Genomic DNA, 21302 nt, shown 5'->3' on the forward strand with positions numbered 1-21302 from the left:
ATTTTTTAAATTATTTGTGTGTCCAGATTCTAGGCATAGATACTCGAGTAATGGAATTTGAGAGTCAGATAATGGAATTTGGGTTTATCAAGGCATAGAGGTTTAGTAAGAGTGTCCTCCTTACACAGGAGAAAGCCAAAGCTGTATATTATTGGCAATTTGACAGCCACACAGCTAGTTATTGGCAAAACCAAGACTAGAATTTAAGCATCATTTACTTATATTCTTTATTTCTCTCTAAGATTGACCACTTGTAAGTTATATTAAATGAATCAAAATCTGAAACTTTGAGATACAAATTCTGTTTGGAGTACCTGGGTGGCTCAGTCAGTTAAACGTCTGACTCTTGGCTGAAGCTCAGGTTATGATCTCCCAGTTGTGGGATCAAGCTCTAAGTCAGGCTCCGTGCCCACAGTGCAGAGCCTGCTTGGGATTCTCTCTCTGCCCCTTCCACACACTCTCTCTCCATCAAATAATTAATTTAAAAAATATTTTTAAGATACAGATTCTGTTTTATCTACAGTATAGTTAGATATTCTGTCCCTAAGGACACACAGATAATTTTATGTTGAAGTTTGATATTATAGGAATACCAGCTGGATTTAAGATTCTCTATTTTGAAACTTAAGTTATTCCTAAGATAATTTTTTTTTAAATGTTTATTTTTGAGAGAGAGAGTGTGAGCAGAGGAGGAGCAGAGAGAGAGGGAGACACAGAATCCCAAGCAGGCTCCAGGCTCTGATCTGTCAACACGGAGCCTGACATGGGGCTCAAACGCAAGAACTGTGAGACCAAGACCTGAGCCGAAGTTGGACACTAACCAACTGAGCCACCCAGGTGCTCCCCTAAGATACTATTATTAAACATTAAAATATGTCATATCTTTAAAAGTTTCTCAAGTTTGATTTAATACAGAGCTAGGTAATTTGAAAAGTACTTTTTGAATCTTAAAGTGCAATTATAGAGTGTAATTTACTCCTCTGAATTTTTTTTTTATATGACAAAGCTAGGCACCTGCTTTATTTATTTGCAAACAAATGCCCATAGAGGAAATTTGTATGGCTTGTTTTAAGCTAGACAAGCTAAAATTCGTGGGTACAAAGAAGAAATCCTGACAGGCCTTTAATAGAGCTTAGCTGGAGCTTCTATGATTAAATATGTTGTAATCCTGGAGTAATCTATCATAATCACAGTTTTTAAAATAAAAATGCTGTACAGACTGTTGTAAGGGAAAAAGAAGTGATAGTCCTCTATAACTTACATATTCTTATCTGGTCCATGATGAAGAACATAGCAAAGTGAATTTTTTTATCAAAAATCAAACAATATGTTTTAAAAATTACAAAAACCATTTAAAACTAGTGCCCTGGCCTTTGGATAATGTTACTTTGGTTAGAGAGGTAATCAGTTTGGAAGGATGTATTTTCAATTTTTCAGTATTTTTTTTCTCTTAAGAGACATCTTTTTCACTGTAAAAACATATTTTCAAATGTGGATCAGAAAAAGAAATGGTGGAGATTTATATATTGGAAAATATCAACACCAGTACCTAAAAGTCACACAAAATCACCACATTGCTTTTTTCTCCAGCTGCCCACTCCAGTCAAGGGCCATGCTCATCAGACTTCCAATTCCATCCAAGGAGAGGTATTCCTGGACTTTGTACGTCTTATGCAAGTAATTTGAAATGAATTTGATATGTATTGCCTCAGTATACCACCATCCTCCATAATCCAGCATTTTGAAGGTTGCAAGACTGATTTATAATGAGGTTCATGTACAGTAAGAGTGAACCAAGTATGACTACAAGTATGATAGTCATAGTCTCTGTGTGATCAGTAACTCTTTTGGATCCAGTCCCTATGTGCAAAGAGTATAGAGAGGAGACTTCACTGTTAGCATGTCAGCTAACAAGGACCAATAAGATTTGCCTTTTGACAGGAAATTCTGTAATGCAAAGTTTTCGGAGAGCTCTAACATTTTAACCAGTGGTGGCTGTTTCTGTAGCACTCATATTTCCTTGAGGGGGAAAAAGAAGAAATCAGAAAGATGTTTCAAATTCAGGTCTTTATAATCTGGACATATTGAATTTATCACCAGTTTCTGTAATCACTGCAAACCAAAATATACCTAGCTCTCTAATGTTTGCACACTCATTAAGTGGCAGTGACGATCTTGGGTTGATGAGGAAAGCATATTTGTTTTCCAAGGGGGTGTTTATATGGATAACTGTGAGCAAATAAAGTCCAGTCTTGATTATTACTGTTTGGAAGACTTTCTTTTCTGTCTGTGCCACACCCCATTGGTTCTTTCTCATGGGACACCTCTGTCCTAGAGAGGAGCTGAGGAAGCAAGGATGCAACTGGACAGCTTTATATTTTGAAGTTAAAGTGATGCTCTTGAGAAATTCTGCAAAATACGAATCATAGAAATTGAGTAGAGTTTTCATTACCCAAAACAAATGATGATTTTTTTTTTATCAAGTCTAATTTGAACCATTTGGTGCAATCATGGTATAAATGAGTATTTTTCATTCTGCCTACACATAGCACAGTTGTTTCAGCTGGCCTAGAAACATTAGCCTAAAATAGGGGAAAAGCACAATCACATAAAAGAGCTCTGTGTGAATAAAGAATGGTATAATTTTGTTTACTTACACAACCAAACTGTTCCACTGTATATTGTATATGCTAGTGGTACATCTTTCTCAGTCAGTGCTCTTCAAGAAATATGTGTTTAAATGTAAATTTGCTAAAACAAATAAGCATGCCAAGTTCTTTTCCCATATAATTTCAAGTGTTTCTCAGAAATTATCACAACATTGCTTAAAAAATTTCCCTAAGTACTTCCCAGAATCTTTTACTTCCAAAATTTTTTTTTCTTTTACCATTTCTATTCATCTCCCTTTCTTGCCTGCTACACACACACACACACACACACACACACACACACGCACGCAGGCACATAGACACACAAAATTTTGGCCCATGCATGCTTAGGATTGCCAAGTCATATAAATTATAGACATTAATAAAATTTAACGGAAAAAAGAGGGGGGGGATTGGCTGTGATATAAGCAGAGAGCACCCAGACGAGTTAGACTTTTTGGCTAAAGAGAAAAGTTTTATTAGTGGCTTGACTTTAGAAAGACAACTTAAATGGAAATATCTGCATGTGACATAGGGGCCCATCTGAGTTCTATAACAGGTAACTGTGGGAGAATGGGACAAAGAAGACTGAAAGTTTTATGACTTACACCATTTTTTAAAACTGTGCATAGTATTCAGAGGTTCCCTTCCACAGAATATCTTTCTCAAACTGCTACTTCTAGTCCTCAGAACCTGTCCTATCCACCCTTGAGTAGTACCCATGATATCTCCATTTACAGACCCTGTCTTTAAGTTGATGGAATGCCTCCACTCATATCATCTGAGATAATGATCTGAGCTCATTGCTTGCTCCTGAGATGACCCAGAAGTTAGATAATATATTTCTTAATTTCTGGGTCACATCCTGACACACGTCCACCTAACTGAGAGTCCAGCACAAAGTTAGGTGGAGGCGAACTAGGGCGAATTCGCTGACTGCTCCTCATCGACATCATCCCAAGTGTTTGTGATGATGTAACACTTGGTACATGGCTGCCAAGTGTTAGTATTAGCTGTGGAGAGAATCAGTCTCCAAGGTTTCAGGACTGCACACCCGTTTAGTAAAAATATTTGACCTTATACCCTAATAAACGTAAAGATTTTTCTAAATTAGTAACTTATTACTGTAAAGCCACATACAATAACTTCTTTTAATGTTTTTATTTATTTCTGAGAGAGAGAGAGAGACAGCGTGAGCAAGGGAGGGTCAGAGAGAGGGGGAGATACAGAATCTGAAGCAGTCTCCAGGCTCTGAGCTAGCTGTCAGCACAGAGCCTGATGCAGGGCTCAAACCCACGAACCGTGAGATTATGACCTGAGCCAAAGTTGGACACTTAACCAACTGAGCCACCCAGGCGCCCCTGTGTAAAGCCACATATAAAATATTAGCAAAAAATCATCCTTTAGGTAAAAAAAAAAAAAGGAAATTTTTGTGTTTACTCTCCACAAAGGTGGGAGAGAATGGGGGAGACGTGTATTTGTTAGTCTGGTCACAAAACAATGCAGGATACAAGTAGGAAAAATTATGAATGTTGAGTTCTAAGTGTAAGGTTTCATGCAATTTATTGCATGATTTAATGTTTTGAGTCAATTTTATTGAGATGTACTTTCCATATAATAAAATTACCAATTTTAAGGGTATATATTCATGTAAACATCGATACAGTCATGATGTAGAACATTTCCATCACCCCCAAAATTTCCCCAGTGTTCTTTGCACTCAGCCCCTTTCCCCTACTCTCTGCTCTTGGCTACTACCGATCTCCCCTCTGTGTCTATAGTCTTATCTTTCCCAGAATTTCAGTGACTGGAAAGGTAGAATGGGTAGTTTTTTGGAGTCTGATTTCTTTCATTTTCAACATTAATGCTTTGGAGCATCTTCCAAGTTTTACTGTGTATCATTAGTTTATTCCTTTTCAGGTGCTTAGTAGTATTCCACTGTATAGCTCTGCCATTCTTTTATTGCCCTTAAAACTTAAACATCTAGAAAACCAGGCAAAATTTATGGTTAACAGCATTGCTTCTTCAATTTTACCTCTGGAATTACTGTTAAACTCTACCTGATAAAGTACCAAGCTAGATAGTCTTGAAATTTGGTTAGTCTATATCTTCTACCCAACCCTTTTCCTCTTGCCTTGATATTTGAATTAATCCTAAAGGATAGAAAATAGAAAATTTCAATGGGAAACTGGTCATGAAAATAATTTGCCAATATGATTATGTTGAAATAGTTTCTTAAGATAACACAGTTCAAATCAAAAAGTACATCTCACAAATTTCTGATTTTGTTCAAGGTGGTCAGAATTCTCTACAGCTCAATGTCACATAAGTAGAAGACCTAAAATTATATCAAAGGGGAAATATTTTTAGTTCTTAGCTAGGCATTTGGGGATTTTTAAAAAACATGCCTTAAATTTGACAAGAAGTTCATGTGATAGAATAGAAAATTAAATTATTCTCTGCTTGTATTTTAGAGTTAAACAGTTTGCTTACTTCTTAATAATTTGAATAATGTGAGAGCAAATAAGTCCCAGAACTTTGCTGTGTTCAGTATTCCTCCCTCATTTCCATGGATGGACAGAAAGAAACGCATTGCTTTCTCTCTGTGCTGTGGCATGGTAGTGGCCTGCCATGAACACTGATGGGTTCCTTCTTGAAGCGGGGAGGGAGTCTGTAGGCTTGAGGTCACCTGACAGTCTAATTATCCCAAAGTTTCTCACCTGGTCTCTCTTCCATTTCTTTACATCCTTTCCTTCCCTACTATCCCTTTCCCTGAAATAACAATCAACTTTACTTTGATTTTAAAAGTATGGGTCATATAAGGTGTTTTGATGTGAAGAAAAGGCTTAAATAAAACTATTGAAACCATGACAGTTGATTCTACTACAGGAAAGATTTTAAAATATTACTCTGCAGAGCCATGTAGAACCAGGTGCCAGATTCTACTGAGTGATAGTCACCAGTTCCAGCAAAATAATAAAAGGAAGTCTTTTCATCTAAATACTTACATGTAAATATTTTAAGTGTTTTATACTTCTTCTGAACCCAGTAAAACTGGTTTATAATTTGGGATTATTTGGTGTTACTCATCTTTTAATTAATAGTATAGCTGGTTATTTCACAGGAAATCAATACTTACAATAATACCTTGCATTTCACTTAACAAGGTAAATCTTACTATCCTCATTTTGTAAATAAAAATTCCCAGTGTAAAGGCTTAAAGGTCACTGAACTCTAGTTACAAGCGGGAATGCCTTTAGGAATTGACTTACAAACTACAGAATGGACTAGGAAGGACAAGAGTCCAGTTACACACTCTGATGTGATTTATTATTCTAAATGCAAGACCAGTGTCCCAATATGGGTTGTATGGCAGTCACAGTGTTCATGCTGGTCTAACATAACATAATATTTGTTTTTTAAATGCTTATTCTGTGATAATATGTAACTCTTTCTATGACTCTTATTCACCCTGGTAAAGTTTATTTGACATGGGAAGGGGGCTGAAGTTTTAGATCTATACTTCTCAAATTACCTGTGAGGAAGGACCAGTTCCACCCACCTCTATCAGTTTTGAGCCAATACTTGTTAAATAAAATAAAAAGAAATTAATAAAAAAGAAATCATGCTTTTTGTTGTTGCATCAGTGTCAGATAGTCCAGAAGTTTTCAGCTGGATTAAATTTTTTTTAAAAATTGAGTCTGGTCCCTTTTGAATAGCATATAGAACACACATGGAATTCTCTCAAGCCACAGTTTTTAAAAATTTTTTAAATGTTTTATTTATTTCTGAGAGAGAGAGAGAGAGGAAGAGAGAGAGAGATAGCATGAGCAGGGGAGGGTCAGAGAGAGAGGGAGACACAGAATCTGAAGCAGGCTCCAGGCTCTGAGCTAGCTGTCAGCACTGAGCCTGACACAGGGCTCGAACCCACGAACCGTGAGATCATGACCTGTGCCAGAGTCAGACACTTAACCAACTGAGCCACCCAAGCACCCCTAAAGCCGCTGTTTTGAGAATCACTGCACCAGACTATGCTTATCTCTGTCACTGAGATCTTCAGGGAAAAGAACCCACACCTTCCTTTTTTTCCCCTTGATGATTTCTAAATCCCATTCAACCATTTTATCCAAGGATGTACTAAACCTGATAGCCATCCATAGCATTGAGCTTGCAGACCCTTTATGTTGTATGAGAAAGTCAATTTGTTTCTTTCTGCAGTTGCTCTACTTATGAGCACAATGGTAGTAGAAAACTTTGATCAAACATGAATGGTAGCTTCTTTGGAAAGAACTTCTGTGGCACTTCATATTGCCTGGATTCAGAGGGTGCCCTGTGGGGGGGACCCCAGTGTGAGTATGTAATGTAGATGTCTGTCCCGTTCCCCAGCACATTTGTTTGCAAAGATGTTATGTTGTCCTTCTATGTAAGTATAAATTGCTGTTTCCATTACCACTATAAACGAAGCATCTCTTTTATGATTCAGGCTACCAGCAAAGTTCTAAATCTTCCTTACCTGGACCTCTTCCACTAGAAGTAAGTGGTTTAATGTAACAGTTCCATTTTAGCAGAGACAGCTCCTCCGGACTAAAAGAGGTCTGAAAGGCAGTGGTTTTAGAAATAGCGGCAGGCATTGTGGCGGGCCAGGAGAAAAGAGAAACCATATGGGACTGCTGTGTTCTCTTGGAGGAAAGAAGATAGGAGGGTGATTGAAAGGAGATGCCTCAGGTGGGTTTGATCAGTTGCTATGGTTTCTAAGGGCTGTTTTAATACCAGAGGCTGCCAGCTGTGTAAGTACATTATTGACATGTAGATTTAGGTGCAGGCTACCTGGGGAAGAAATGACTGTGTGCTGCTCAGGGTTGCGTTTCAGCCTGAGACACAATCCATAGGAAAAGCTTCCATAAAAACAATCAAGAGAGTGGATTTGATGGTAAAAGAAAAACAGTGTGGAGGAAGACATTACAGTGCTCCAGAGACCATACTTGTTCAGGAGAAGTCCTGTTTCTTGTTGTCATAGACCCACTGTGCCCACCTGGGAAATGGCAAATGGCATCATTACACTCAATGAACTTAGAGTCAGAATTTCTGGATTGGAGTACGAGACCCCAAGTTAGCATCACCGCAACCTCAACCAGCCATCCCCCTTTCCTTCACCCCTGATCCCTCATCTGGTAAACATTTGCTCAGCTCTGGAAGCTATTATGAGGTTCAAATGAGATAATCTATACAAAGTCACAATTTATTTCTCTATTTACCTACAACACCAACATTCCTCCTTGTTTTTCCCTCATTCCAAAGAAGGCATGTAAGGAGACCATTTGCTTTGAGTGATTCCTTTAAAAACTGGCTATTGCAGGACTCCAGGATCCTCTAGAGTCACCATGTGTACACATCATCATCTAAGTATTCTGAGCAGAGAGCTGCATGAAGATATTTAATCTGAAGGCTCATGTTATCTACAAAATGAGGGAGGGACAGTTTATGTAGGAACGGACCTCCACGTGCACACACCCACACATCTACTTTACGTAACATGATAGGATGCTAGAGTAAGCCTTATAAAGAATTGCACATAACTATTAGAGCTTGTTTTTTGTGTAGCAATTTAAATAAATGATAAGTATCTCCTTAAAATCAAGCTAGTTGTCTTGGTTCAGACCATACAGTTGTGGTCCAAGGACAATTTTTATCACAAAGCTGAGTAGAACTATCTATGAGGCAGCATTTTCCATTGCAAAAATAGTATAATTCCCTTTATCCTGCTTCCCCTAATGAAACATTCTCCATAAACACAGCACAATGGATGAAACTAAGAAATTAAGATTGATACCATAGTATTAACTGATCTAGATAGACTTTATTCAACTTTTGCCAGTTTCCCCACCAAGGGCCTTTTTCTGGCCTGGAATCTCTAGAATCTCACATTACATTTATTTATCCCGTTTGCTTGGTTCCCTCCAATCTATAACCATTCTTTTGTCCTTTTTTTTTTTTTTTAAATCTTTACTGATGTTTGCACTTTGAAGAATACTAGCCACTCTTGTAGGATGCCCTTAAATTTTGGTTTATCTGATGTTTTCTCATGATTAGATTGAGATTATACAGCTTTCAGCAAGAAAGGGATGATGTGCCCTACTCAGTATATATTGGAAGGTAGATGATTATACTTAACACTGGTGATGTTCATGTTGATTACTTGGTTAAGGTGGTATCTGCTAGATTTCCCTATTGTGAACTTACGATTTTTCTCTTTGTAACTGATAAATATGTAATTTTTTAGATGATTTTATGCTTTCTTAAATTGATAGGCAAAGAGTCCTGTCTTGGTTAGGAAGAAATAGTGCTCTAGAAAATGATGGAGTCATTATGTAAGCATTTGAATACATTTCTCTCAATCTGTGCTGAAATAGATTGCCTGACATTACATTGCAGGATTTTTAAGTCCTACCTCCAGGCAAATCTCATAGTTACTAGCAAAAATGAAAGTGTGAAATGCTTTTTAATGTATATTTAACAACACATAGTCTGGTGATTACTGATGTGTATTCTCTGTGGACTCCCTTTGCTATCAGAGGAGGATGTTAAGAGACAACATTTTTACACATTTATTCTATCTAAATCCATCACATGTTTACTTTCTAAATATCTATAACTGTCATTTATAACAAGATCATAAAAAAAGTCAAATACTTAAAGTCTAACTCAAACTTTGAATCATAGGATTACAATCAATTTTTGGGAAAAGTACAATTACTGTTTTTCCTTACTCTACCTTATGAATTTGTCTATTAGTAAGTGACACTAAAATGTAGCTATTAAAAAAAGAGAAAAAAAACACAGCTTCGTAACAGGGGCACAGGAGGCAAAGCTACTTTCTTTCATCTTTTTAATTCAGAAAGTTATATGATAGTTCCCATTTAAAGGAATTTTCATCATTAAATCCAGTACCATGTCTGCTTGTGTTGAAGAAGCAAATTTCACAAAATGTGCTTAATTCCTTCCTATGGTGTCACTATTTAACACGGATTAAGGTACCATTTTTTGCATTTATACTGGGTTGCACAGTACATGTTCACGTCTTATACTAATATGTGCTAAATAGTTGCATTCTACATAGACCATTGTTGTTAAAATAGCAGTAGCGAAGGCATTTTACATCACAGAGCCCCAGTGGTCTACATTTTGTTTGCTTTGATGTTAAACTCAAATCTGTTTCTCTAACTGTGACTCTAATTACTACAATTGCATGGCAGAAAAGTTTGCATTGTGGGTTGACTTTTACAGACAGTGCTTGTGTGTTTTCTGCTGTCACTCTCGGTGTTTCATGAACAGACAGAGCTCCTTCAGTTGCATTGAGTAATTATGCACAATCAATAAGTTTTTGTGTTTATCTTTGTTGTTTCTTTGATGTGGCCTCTAGGATGCTGCCGGCAAGGTGCTGGACCGCTGGGCCATCATGTCTCGAGAAGAGGAAATCATCACCCTTCAGCAGTTTCTGCGGTTTGGAGAAACCAAATCCATTGTGGAGCTGATGGCAATTCAGGAGAAAGAAGGGCAGGCTGTAGCTGTACCATCTTCAAAGACAGACTCAGACATAAGGACTTTCATTGAGAGCAATAATCGCACCCGGAGTCCCAGCCTTCTTGCTCACCTAGAGAACAGCAACCCTTCCAGCATTCATCATTTCGAAAACATCCCCAACAGCCTTGCATTTCTGCTTCCATTCCAGTATATAAACCCAGTCTCAGCCCCGCTGCTTGGATTGCCTCCAAATGGGCTACTGTTGGAGCAACCAGGACTGAGGCTGCGGGAACCAAGCCTTTCAACCCAGAATGAATACAATGAAAGCAGTGAATCTGAAGTCTCTCCCACACCTTATAAGAATGATCAGACGCCTAATAGAAATGCCCTGACCAGCATTACTAATGTGGAGCCCAAAACCGAGCCAGCCTGTGTGTCCCCTATTCAGAATTCTGCCCCAGTCAGTGATCTGACCAAAACTGAACACCCAAAAAGCTCATTCCGGATTCACCGGATGAGAAGGATGGGGTCAGCCTCTAGGAAAGGAAGAGTGTTCTGTAATGCATGTGGGAAAACGTTCTATGACAAAGGTACTCTCAAAATTCATTATAATGCTGTTCACCTGAAGATCAAACACCGATGCACCATCGAGGGTTGCAACATGGTCTTTAGCTCCCTCCGAAGCCGGAATCGCCACAGTGCGAACCCTAATCCTCGCCTTCACATGCCGATGCTACGAAATAACCGAGACAAAGATTTAATTCGTGCCACATCAGGAGCTGCTACCCCTGTCATAGCAAGTACAAAATCAAATCTCACACTCACAAGCCCTGGCCGGCCCCCAATGGGTTTTACCACTCCCCCACTAGACCCTGTCTTACAGAATCCTCTGCCTAGCCAGCTGGTTTTTTCTGGGCTAAAGACCGTACAGCCAGTTCCTCCATTTTATAGAAGTTTACTCACTCCGGGGGAAATGGTGAGTCCTCCAACCTCCCTCCCAACCAGTCCCATCATTCCAGCCACTGGTACCATAGAGCAGCACCCCCCACCACCCTCTGAGCCCGTAGCACCAGTAGTGATGATGGGGACTCATGAGCCCAGTGCTGACCTGGCACCCAAGAAGAAACCCAGGAAGTCCAGCATGCCTGTGAAGATTGAGAAGGAAATCATTGATACCGCTGATGAGTTTGACGATGAAGATGATGACCCCAACGATGGCGGACCTGTGGTCAACGATGTAAGCCATGACAATCATTGCCATTCCCAAGAGGAGATGAGTCCAGGCATGTCTGTGAAGGACTTTTCTAAACATAGCAGGACCCGGTGCATTTCAAGGACTGAAATAAGAAGGGCTGACAGCATGACTTCTGAGGACCAAGAACCTGAGCGGGACTATGAGAATGAATCTGAGTCTTCAGAGCCCAAACTAGGTGAGGAGTCCATGGAAGGTGATGAGCACATTCACAGTGAAGTGAGCGAAAAAGTCCTGATGAGCAGTGAGAGGCCTGATGAGAACCACAGTGAGCCCTCTCACCAGGATGTCATCAAGGTGAAGGAAGAATTTACAGATCCCACTTATGACATGTTTTACATGAGCCAGTATGGACTGTACAACGGTGGGGGGGCCAGCATGGCAGCCCTGCACGAAAGTTTCACATCGTCTCTGAATTACGGCAGCCCTCAAAAATTCTCCCCAGAAGGTGACCTGTGTTCTAGCCCAGACCCCAAAATCTGTTACGTGTGCAAGAAGAGTTTCAAAAGCTCCTACAGTGTGAAGCTTCACTACAGGAACGTTCACTTAAAAGAGATGCATGTCTGCACAGTGGCTGGGTGCAATGCCGCCTTCCCCTCTCGCCGAAGCAGAGACAGGTCAGTAAATCTCCATTGGCTGCTCCTGCTGGGGGTGGAGGGTGCCAGTCATGTTGGACTTAACATTAAAAAATCCAACTTAGATGTTTTTGATGCACTATAAAGATAGTCTGCAGTGACCATGATGTAACCAAGCTGCCATGCTCATGGAGGATTGTTGCAGTTGATGCTTGTTATGATTAAGCATGCATAATCATATGCCATCTTACCCTGTAATGCACGCCATTTTTCTCTGTGCTCTGTGTATGTGTGTATGTATGTTTCCCCATGCATCTAGGTGTGAATAAGTTAACTATGTACACAGTTCCCTGCTTCCTCATGAAGCTTCACTTAGAAGCCGCAGCTGCTGTTATATATATTTCTGCTTTGCCTTGTGGCTTTTTAATTAAGTAAATATATTATCTTCATACACACATATTTATCCAATATAGAAACAGAAATTTACGGATGGAAAGAACCATAGGTCCAGGACATCGAGACAGCCTGCATCTCCGTAGGTATAACCAGAAATGTTATCATTCTTACATGAGTATTTAGTATGTCCTTGAATTATTTTAAGAGTCATGAAAATATTAGAAGAAAATGGGACCAAAATAATTATTAATGTGGGGAAATGGTATGGTGGTATGGATTTCTTTATTTTAACTTCACAGTGTCTTTAAGTACATCTCTAAAATACAGTCTGTCATGGGAATTATGCACAGAAGGGGAGGCATGCATATACTTTTAGGATCAGTTAGAATATATTATGTCCAGCTTTGAGATGACATCACACCTTAGCTATGTGGCTACAGCTCTGAAACAGTTGGGTTTAAACAGAAGCAGCTGGTCTTAAACCTCCAATGTTCTTTCTCAGTCCTCAAGAAAATGTAATATAAATGGAATGTATCAAGGTGGTCAGTAGTGGGGTAACACAGTTATCCTGCACTTGAGATAAACTTACGAGCAGATCATTTACATAATATACCAGCCCAGCCCAGAGTCACACACCAGTTAATTCTTCCTGTTACGGCGGATGTAGCTTTTTGGTTTTACATTGTCTTTTAAAAATAATTTTAGGCAAAATTTCATCAGGTGGGAAAAAATCAATATATGTAGAAGCAACAAGGAGGTTTCCAGATCACCACCTCCCAAATTCTAGCACTCATCAATTGACTAGAATTCTTTGACAAAGTAACATATAATGAAAGTACCACTGAAAAGTAGTGACCTTCTAGAATACCCTGTTTTTCTTCATATTTAAAAGATGAATCTTTTTAAAAATAACACTTAAAAATATTTTCCATAAGAACTGAAATGCAAGGGGCCCAATCCATTAAAAGCAAAATTTCTGAGAAAATAAATGGTTTTCTTTATACAACTCAAAATATGCTTTGAAGAGAAATCTATGTTTTTAAAGATTTCCCCTCTTCCCCAGAGAGGTATACCTTGTTGTATAAAAACCAGTTAAGTCACAAAGTTCTTTTCAGTTCTGAGTTATCTTTGACAGTACAAGAATACAGCACATAACATAGCTATAATTTGAATAATAAAGTATAGTACTGTACACAACCTCCCATCCCCAAGTTTGTGAGTAATACTCATTCTTTTATATTTGAAATAGTGCACTTGTGATAATGAGGTTAATGCATTGGATTTTTTTTAACAAAAATAAAAGACTCATGAAATCCTGCATAAAATATTTATGGAAATGGAGTGTTTGAAGACAAGCCAAAATTTAAGCTTATTTGCATGAATTCTATCACAGTTTTAGTTGGTTTGCTGAAAATACTGAAAGTCATAACACTCACATAAATGGCTCTGGGACCAAAAGGCTACAACATCCCAAAGCGTGGCGCTTTCATTTATGTCAAACCACTAGAAAACACCAGCACTTGTGTTTTTATGTCCTAATTCATAAGGAGGTACTGTTGAAAGGGCGGTTTATCTAAGGAAAAACATTCATTAAGAGCAAAAGAATATTTCCATCTCCATTTTTATTCTAGAGATTAGGATCTTGGCAGATGACAAGCTGTATGGAAGTGAAGAGTAGTGTCTAGGGTAACTGGGATATTCTAGGCATATATTCTCCCACGTGTGTTCAGTCACACAGGAGACTGCAAACCTCAGAAGACAGGTGATACATTTCATTTGGGTGAAATATCACATCACAGCTCATCTTTATAATTCTGGAGTTTTGTAACACATACATGAAGAAAAGCAAATTGAAAAAAATACTGACCAACGTTTTTTTTGATTCTCACTTAAGTTTTGCTTTTCAGGAATACACACATTTTTTGATACCAGATTTAAAAATGTAACAAAACCTATGATATTTTAATTGGGCATTTTTTCCCTTAAGAAAAGAACTCATCCTCGTTGAGTCTGTGACTTGAATTAACATATGATGCAACCATAGCTACCACCACATAATCAGAAACAGTGATGCTTTTGAGGCACCTGCCTCTTCCGACATCTCTGCAGAGTGAACTCAAACATTACTTCCACTTCAGCGTGTTACCATCACTTCTTCCATTGATGTTGACTTGGAATTTAATCTCCTCTTTCACAGAGCCTCTTGAACCACATCTCTGATCTACCCCTCAGACTTAAACTTTCTGTTTCTCTTCATTTTTGCTGTATTAATCGTGAGAACCCTTGGAATTTTGTGCCCCTCCTTTTTTCTTCTTCAATTCACTATAAAACTAAGACAAATTTCCTTACCTTTCTCTGAACCAACAGACCTTCCCAAACAGAAACCCTTCCTTGCCTTTAATCCTGCTGTCCTTAGGCCTATTTCTTTCCTTTCCCCAGAGTCTTGATTCATCTATCCTGGACTCCACAGTGTCTTCCTTGTGCAAATAAAGCATTAGAGGGGATTTTGATTGGGGGCTGAAGTGTGCAAGGATACAAGATATCTAGTGATAAAACTAACAGAATAACCCTCTTTCTTCTGTTTATAAAAGCAGTCTTCTTGTCTTGGGGCTTAGAACACATTACAGGAATGATACACAGGTCTTCTTAGGCTTTTTCCAAAATGGCTGTACACAAGGAGGAATTGTATTTTTGGTCTCCAAATAGGCATGTTATTAGTAAGATATAAGTAGAAAGATGTTAAACACTGTGTTTTAGATTTGGCAATTAGAGATTTTCAGGTCTGTCTTTAGGTCATTCTAGACTTTATAAGATGAAGTTGAAACCTTTTCGAAAAGCAGGAGCATTCTTTGTCTAAAGTCATACAAAAGGAGAAGCAGTGAGGAGGAGGTATGTGCATGGTTTGTTAGGGCTAACTCTAAGCACCATGTTGAAGGTATACCTTTTCTATACAGTTGTGACTGAGTGTGAGTATAATAAATTCAAAAGCAAAGACACTAACGACAGAGAGCAATATACACAAAATTCAGTTCATCCAGTCACTAGGTGGTTGTTGGAATAATTTTTTTCTGAGTTATAGAAGTGAAATATAAATTATTTTCTCTGTGAATGACTATGTTACTAATAGGTAATTGCTAAAGTGTTCTAAGTATATACCAATGATGCTCTGTAGTATTAGACCTGACACTCCCTAAGCACCCTTCCTTCCTTCTTGTTTATCCCTGGACTTCTTTGCTACTAAGATAGTGTTCTTTCAGGGATTAGGAAGCTGACCCTCAGTTTTGAGGTATACATATGAAAAACTCCCTGGGAAGAAGAAATTATAATTAACTGGCTTAGAACCTAGTCTTCATAAAGGAAATTTTCTCGAAAACAGTGTCATCATCAGAATTAGCTAGGCCTAGTTTACTTTACTCATTTTTCATCATCTGTCTTGAATTTTGATCCCTAGGAGGGCTGAGTGGCCATGGATCAGCTGTGATAAGGGAAGCTCATTTATAAGTTACATTTGATTTTTATTAAAATAACACCACCAACAACAAATAAATGCCCTCTGTCCTCTTCCCTGAGATTCCTTATCATTTGCTAATACATTAAAATCTATATCTGTTTTAGTGATTGGCAATTTTAAAACTCCCTCAACTAAAATGAAGACTTTGTACACTGAAACTATATGATCTGCTTAGAAAGAGCTGATATCTCTCATTTTACATCTTACATGATCTTTACCATCTTTGTTCCTCTTTTCTGAGAATAGTGGCAACTAATTGTCAAAGTTTATCTTAAATTTTATTAGGAAGGTAAGCATATAATATTTAAACTTCAAGGTGTAGGAAAGATTCAGCCCCATGAATAAATTTAAAAACAAAATAATATTTGCTTAGGGTGATTTATAAATAAATATGAGGCAACTATTGGTGCCAAGTGTGAACCTTCTCTTTGATTGCTAGTTAAATCAGTCCAGATTTAAACATGTAAACCTCTTGATTTGTATGGAGGAAGACATCTGTATTTGGTTTATTAAAACCTGCTGATGTCTCCAGAACTAAATTTGTTCCTATATAGGCCTCTGGGTAGCTGTAGCTAAAAAGCAGAGATGTATAGTTTTTGCCTGTCTGATTACCTGACTTCCAGCCCTGTACAGGTGTGCAGGAATAAATTAGCGTGAGCTACCTCTGATGAGCCACTGCATACATTAACAACAGAGGTGAGGATGTGAAAACATGCTACCTGCCTCCTGTTACCACCCTCTCAGCAGCCGCATCCATTTTTTCCATCATTCTCTATGTTTGGAAACTTACAGAGAACTTTTCTAAAGAGAGATTTTCAATAAATGCACATGATTTCGTTACCTTCAAGAAATGAACCACTTAGCACCAGTTCAAGATAACTATTAGTATATTTGCCTTAATAAAATTAGCTGTCAAATACAGAGTGCTAATTTTCTTCAAGTACAAGAAGAGAACTTTTAAGACATCAGCAATTTCATTTTCTATATGTTTGCCAATCAAACTGAAACTCCTTTTCCAAAAATCTTTTCTAAAGTGAAGTTGTACAGGTCCTCTGGCACTTAAATATTAAGGAAGAGATTTCCCCCCCTCTCTACTCTATTTGGTTTCACAGTAGAAGCCAGCAGATCAATAGGTCTTTTGTACTTATCTCCATTACTTTCCATCAAAGGCAAACAAACAAAATAAATCCCCCTTCTGAGTAATTGCTAGTTGTGCCCTCCTCAAGCGAAACTTTGGTAGTAAGATAAACTTCCGTGTCATTCCTGTCTTTGGGGTTCTTTTTATATACTGGGAGAAGAGCAATGAGCAAAACGGTCTCCTTGTATCATGGGGAGAGACTCTGACAAGCCTAAAGTGAGCCTCGGATCTTCCTAATGATCTCCTGCCGGCCCAGCTGGATGTAAGACAAGCTCATTTAAGCCTCTGCTGACCTTTCAACTCCTCCACTCCAAGACTACACCAGTCACTTCCACCGTCTTCCAAACTGAGTACCAAATAGACAACAGAGCTTAATGATGGATGGATGACTTCCTTTTCATGATACAAAGAGATTCTTACACATTTCTATTGATGAGAGTTATATTAGATCTCTTATTGATACATAGCTTCCTACACACATAGCTTTGACACAAACATGCTTCCTACGTAATCCTTATTTGTTGTACCTTCTGTTGAAAGGAATAAGCTATTACTCTTGTAACAGCATGATCTTGAAAATTCAGGCAAAAATTGCCCTTAGAACAGAATGCACATACTGAGTGCACAGGCAGTATTTTTCATGATGGCAACACTTGGAAAGGGCCATCTTCCTGACTTTTGCCTCTCTTGGGTCTGCCACTGTTTATTTGACACCCTGATAGACTTTATTGGTCATAAATATCCTTATACATAATTATTCGAGATACTTGTTTTGTAGATCATCTTTTCTTTTAAAAAAAATAGGCCATTCTTACTGAAAGCAGATTGTAAGACTGTGCACATACATTAGCAGTTGATTCTGTCAGTCCTGATGAGGGTGGTTCTCTTATAGGTGAAAGTCTTACCAGCTCTCTCTCACTATGAGTGATCATTTGTTGTGCTAAGAAGAAGGGAGACTTTCCTTTCTCTATTGAAATTTCTTAGTGGAGTTTGGGCTGGAAAGCATTTTTCTTCTTTTAAAAGCCTCAGAAATAATTTAAATAATTTAATGTTTTTGCTGCAAGACTCCCACAAGATTCAAAGAAACGAATGTGGCAGAATATGAAAGGAGTTTACACTTGCCAAAAAATTATAATGTCATAAAAAAGGGATTTAGTAATTTTGGTTCTTGAGGGCCAAGGTGTGTGTGTGTGTGTGTGTGTGTGTGTGTGTGTGTGTGTACACGAATGTGTGAGAAAGAAACAGCCTGCGAAAGAAGAGGAAAGAATACTTTCTGGGAAAGGACGATTTTTCTTCAGTTACTTAACATAAAACTACACTTTTGAAAAAATACCTAGATTTTATGTCCCAATGCAAGCTGCTCGAATTAAAACCGGAGTTGTAAATTCCTGGTAAAAAGCTGTTATGCCTGAAGTGTTAGTGATCTTAACTCTAGTACTTTATGGAGTTTATTACTTCTTTTATTAACTAGGGGGAAAAATGTTACCCACTTCTAGTTTAATTCTTTTTCTTGCTTGCTCTAATTATTTTGACTTTACCTTGGGAAAAAAAAAGCCAAGTGTTTCTAGCTGAACATATATAAGTGATGCTTCAATTTTGCTAGAGCATATATCAATCTGAATTATTACCAGCTATTCAAAAATTATGCTAACGTTCTAATCTAAATGCATCCACATAATGTATATGTGTGTTTATACATAAACATCCACATAAATAAGAATATCAAAAGACAGACCATCCTTAATAGCCAGAATAGACATCTTCATCTTGGAAAGTAATGTATGAAGTTACTTTATCACATTGACAGGGAATAACAAGGTTTTGTAAGTAAAAGGAGACAGATTTGGACAATGAGAACAACAGACATTCAGAGGGAAGCCTCTTTGGTTAGATAGCCAGCTGAGGGGGCCCACTCTGACCCTGCTGCCTTTTTAGTCCGCTCTGTCACTGAGGGGGCACTGGTGGGTCAGCTTGCTCACTAGTAATTGTGTTTTACAGACTTCTAAAGCAATTGGCTCAGTCAGTCCCAATTCAATAAAAGTGGAGAGCAAGAGAGAGAGCACTTTTGTTCTATTTTTTACTTGAAATTATTTCATTCAGCAGTCTGTCTTTTTTATTACCAGGACTTGACATTAGCACTCCAAGCTATATTAGCATCCATTTCAGCAGTTCAGTAATGGTATTAAAAAAACACTTAACTTCAACGGTGAATGGTTGTATGACAGTACCATAAAAAATCCACATTAAGAAAAAACTCATGTATTTGTCCCAGCAAATTATTTTTCACTTGTTTAACCACTTCAAAAATATGTTCTTGTGATGGGTATTCACGAGGACCTTCTTGTTCTCAGAAGCAGCCAACGGTGGTGCTCTGTTGATTAGGGAATTAGGGAAAGAGGAGAGGGATATCAGTAGGGAGAAAGTAGGTAAAGATGCTATTTACCCTGTAGTTAGATTACCTTCCATTCATCAGCAGAGATGGAATTGGCAACCTCAGAGCACCCAAGGTGAAATTCTTGGATCCTCCTGTATAGCTGGGATTTGATTTTGAACCCAACACTCTCCAAACTTGGGAGCAAAGCCTAACTACTTTGGCACTGCAGTGTGCTCATAAATGACTACATTAGGTTCTAAATTTTGATTAAACATTCAGTAATTAATCAATGGTAGACATGAAGCAGTTGGCAAGGGCCAGAGCTGCAAAATGTTTAAGACATAAAACATTACGAAGTAATTAGAATATGCTCCTTCAAGAGAAGGATTGCCTTCAATAAAGAGGTAAATGATAGCATCCTGTTTATTGTGGACGTAGGCAGCCAGAGCGCTATGATAAACTGCTGGAGATACACATATCAGTAATCATCCACATTATTAGTGCCATTAATCATAATTCCAAAAATATGACAGCAGCAGCCAACTTTTTGACCAATTTTGCTTCTGCCTGTTGGCCATTATAACTTTGCTAATAGACTGCAGAGCTCCTGTGCATGGCAGTTTGCGTTGAGAATAGAAGGTTAATTATATTTGAGCTGCTGATTTTTTCTCTCCTTGGAAAAGGCTTAGCACTTTGACAATCCCAAGAGCTCACTGTTGTTAAACCAGTAAAAGTACTTTATTGAAATTTTCTTTGTTGGGCAGGAATGAGGAGATGTTTCAAATAAGATATACGCGCCAGGCTGGGATATCCGCTAATGTTTCTTGCTCCAAAGTGATCCTGGGGCAGCAAGATGAACTCAGTGGTTTCTTTAGATCACATTGTTCTCTCATTTCTCTTTTGTAGATGGGTAAAAATTTCAGCACTATATGGTGGTACAGCAGGGAATCCCACAAGATTAGAGGTAGTCTCCATATGTAAGACTAAGAAGTTGGGGGGAGTGGTTCATAATATTGAGAGAAATAAGCACCTTTTCAATATAAAATCCTGATTTCCCTATGCTAGTGTGAATAAAATGTAAAAATAGTTTCACAAAAATTGAATGTTTCTAAAAATTGATAATGTTCAGTAGCATAGGCGCATTGCTGGTTTAGTTAACTGAAGTTTTTGTGTTTTCATTGGTAGTTTTAACGTCATTTAACCAAAAACATAAATTAGATTTTGTGCATTCTTTTTGTTCATGTATCTTAAGTACTTTCATTTTCAATGTAGAATTCTAAATGAGGCCATAGCTAAATAATAATACTGATTGATGATCTATGAAATTCTGTCCCTTCCCTTCGGGAACTCCTACATCCCTAGTGTTATCTTTTTAAAAGATCTTAAACTAACTGTTTTAATGATGTAACACATTTGAACATTTAGTCTTAGGCAGTGTGTCCTTTGAAAAAGATCTAGGAAGAAATTGAGGTTTCATGTTGTGCATGTTATTTTTGAAATGGCAGAAAATTTTTAATGTCAAGAGAAGAATTCATCCCTCTTAATTTTAGACATGTCCTCTAAGCTTTTTATATAAGTAGACTTCAACACAAGGGTTGGAAGACTTGAGGGTAAATATGTATTTATATATAAAATTCAGAATTATAGCTCAGCTTCATTTAATTCCTTAAAAGATGCCAGTGTTCATGGCCTTTTTCATACCCACCAAAAGTAGTAAACTGAGCACCATATGAGCTGCCTGATTGAGAAAATTTCCAAATGCTGTGAAAACATAACCCTCTTCACAGTGTAGCACGCGCCTGTCACATTACGGTGCGACAGGTACCTATTGAATTCAGTCAGCACCCTGGAGAAGCCTTGATGTTGTCAGATGCAACTCAGAAGTAA

General features: G+C 38.0%; 1 protein-coding gene across 4 annotated transcripts in view; it reads left to right on the plus strand.

Moving 5' to 3' along the window:
- Positions 1-21302, plus strand: part of BNC2 (basonuclin 2) — a 436346-nt gene that overhangs the window by 406984 nt on the left and 8060 nt on the right. For all 4 annotated transcript variants that reach the window (XM_039240935.1, XM_039240932.1, XM_039240934.1 and 1 more), the window contains one exon: positions 10069-12038. In XM_039240935.1, the coding sequence (XP_039096866.1) occupies positions 10069-12038 (1970 nt within the window). The remainder of the gene's footprint in view (positions 1-10068; positions 12039-21302) is intronic.

This window comes from Hyaena hyaena, unplaced genomic scaffold, assembly GCF_003009895.1.
Source record: "Hyaena hyaena isolate Hyena2069 unplaced genomic scaffold, ASM300989v1 scaffold_185, whole genome shotgun sequence".
NCBI classification, from domain to species: Eukaryota; Metazoa; Chordata; class Mammalia; order Carnivora; family Hyaenidae; genus Hyaena; species Hyaena hyaena.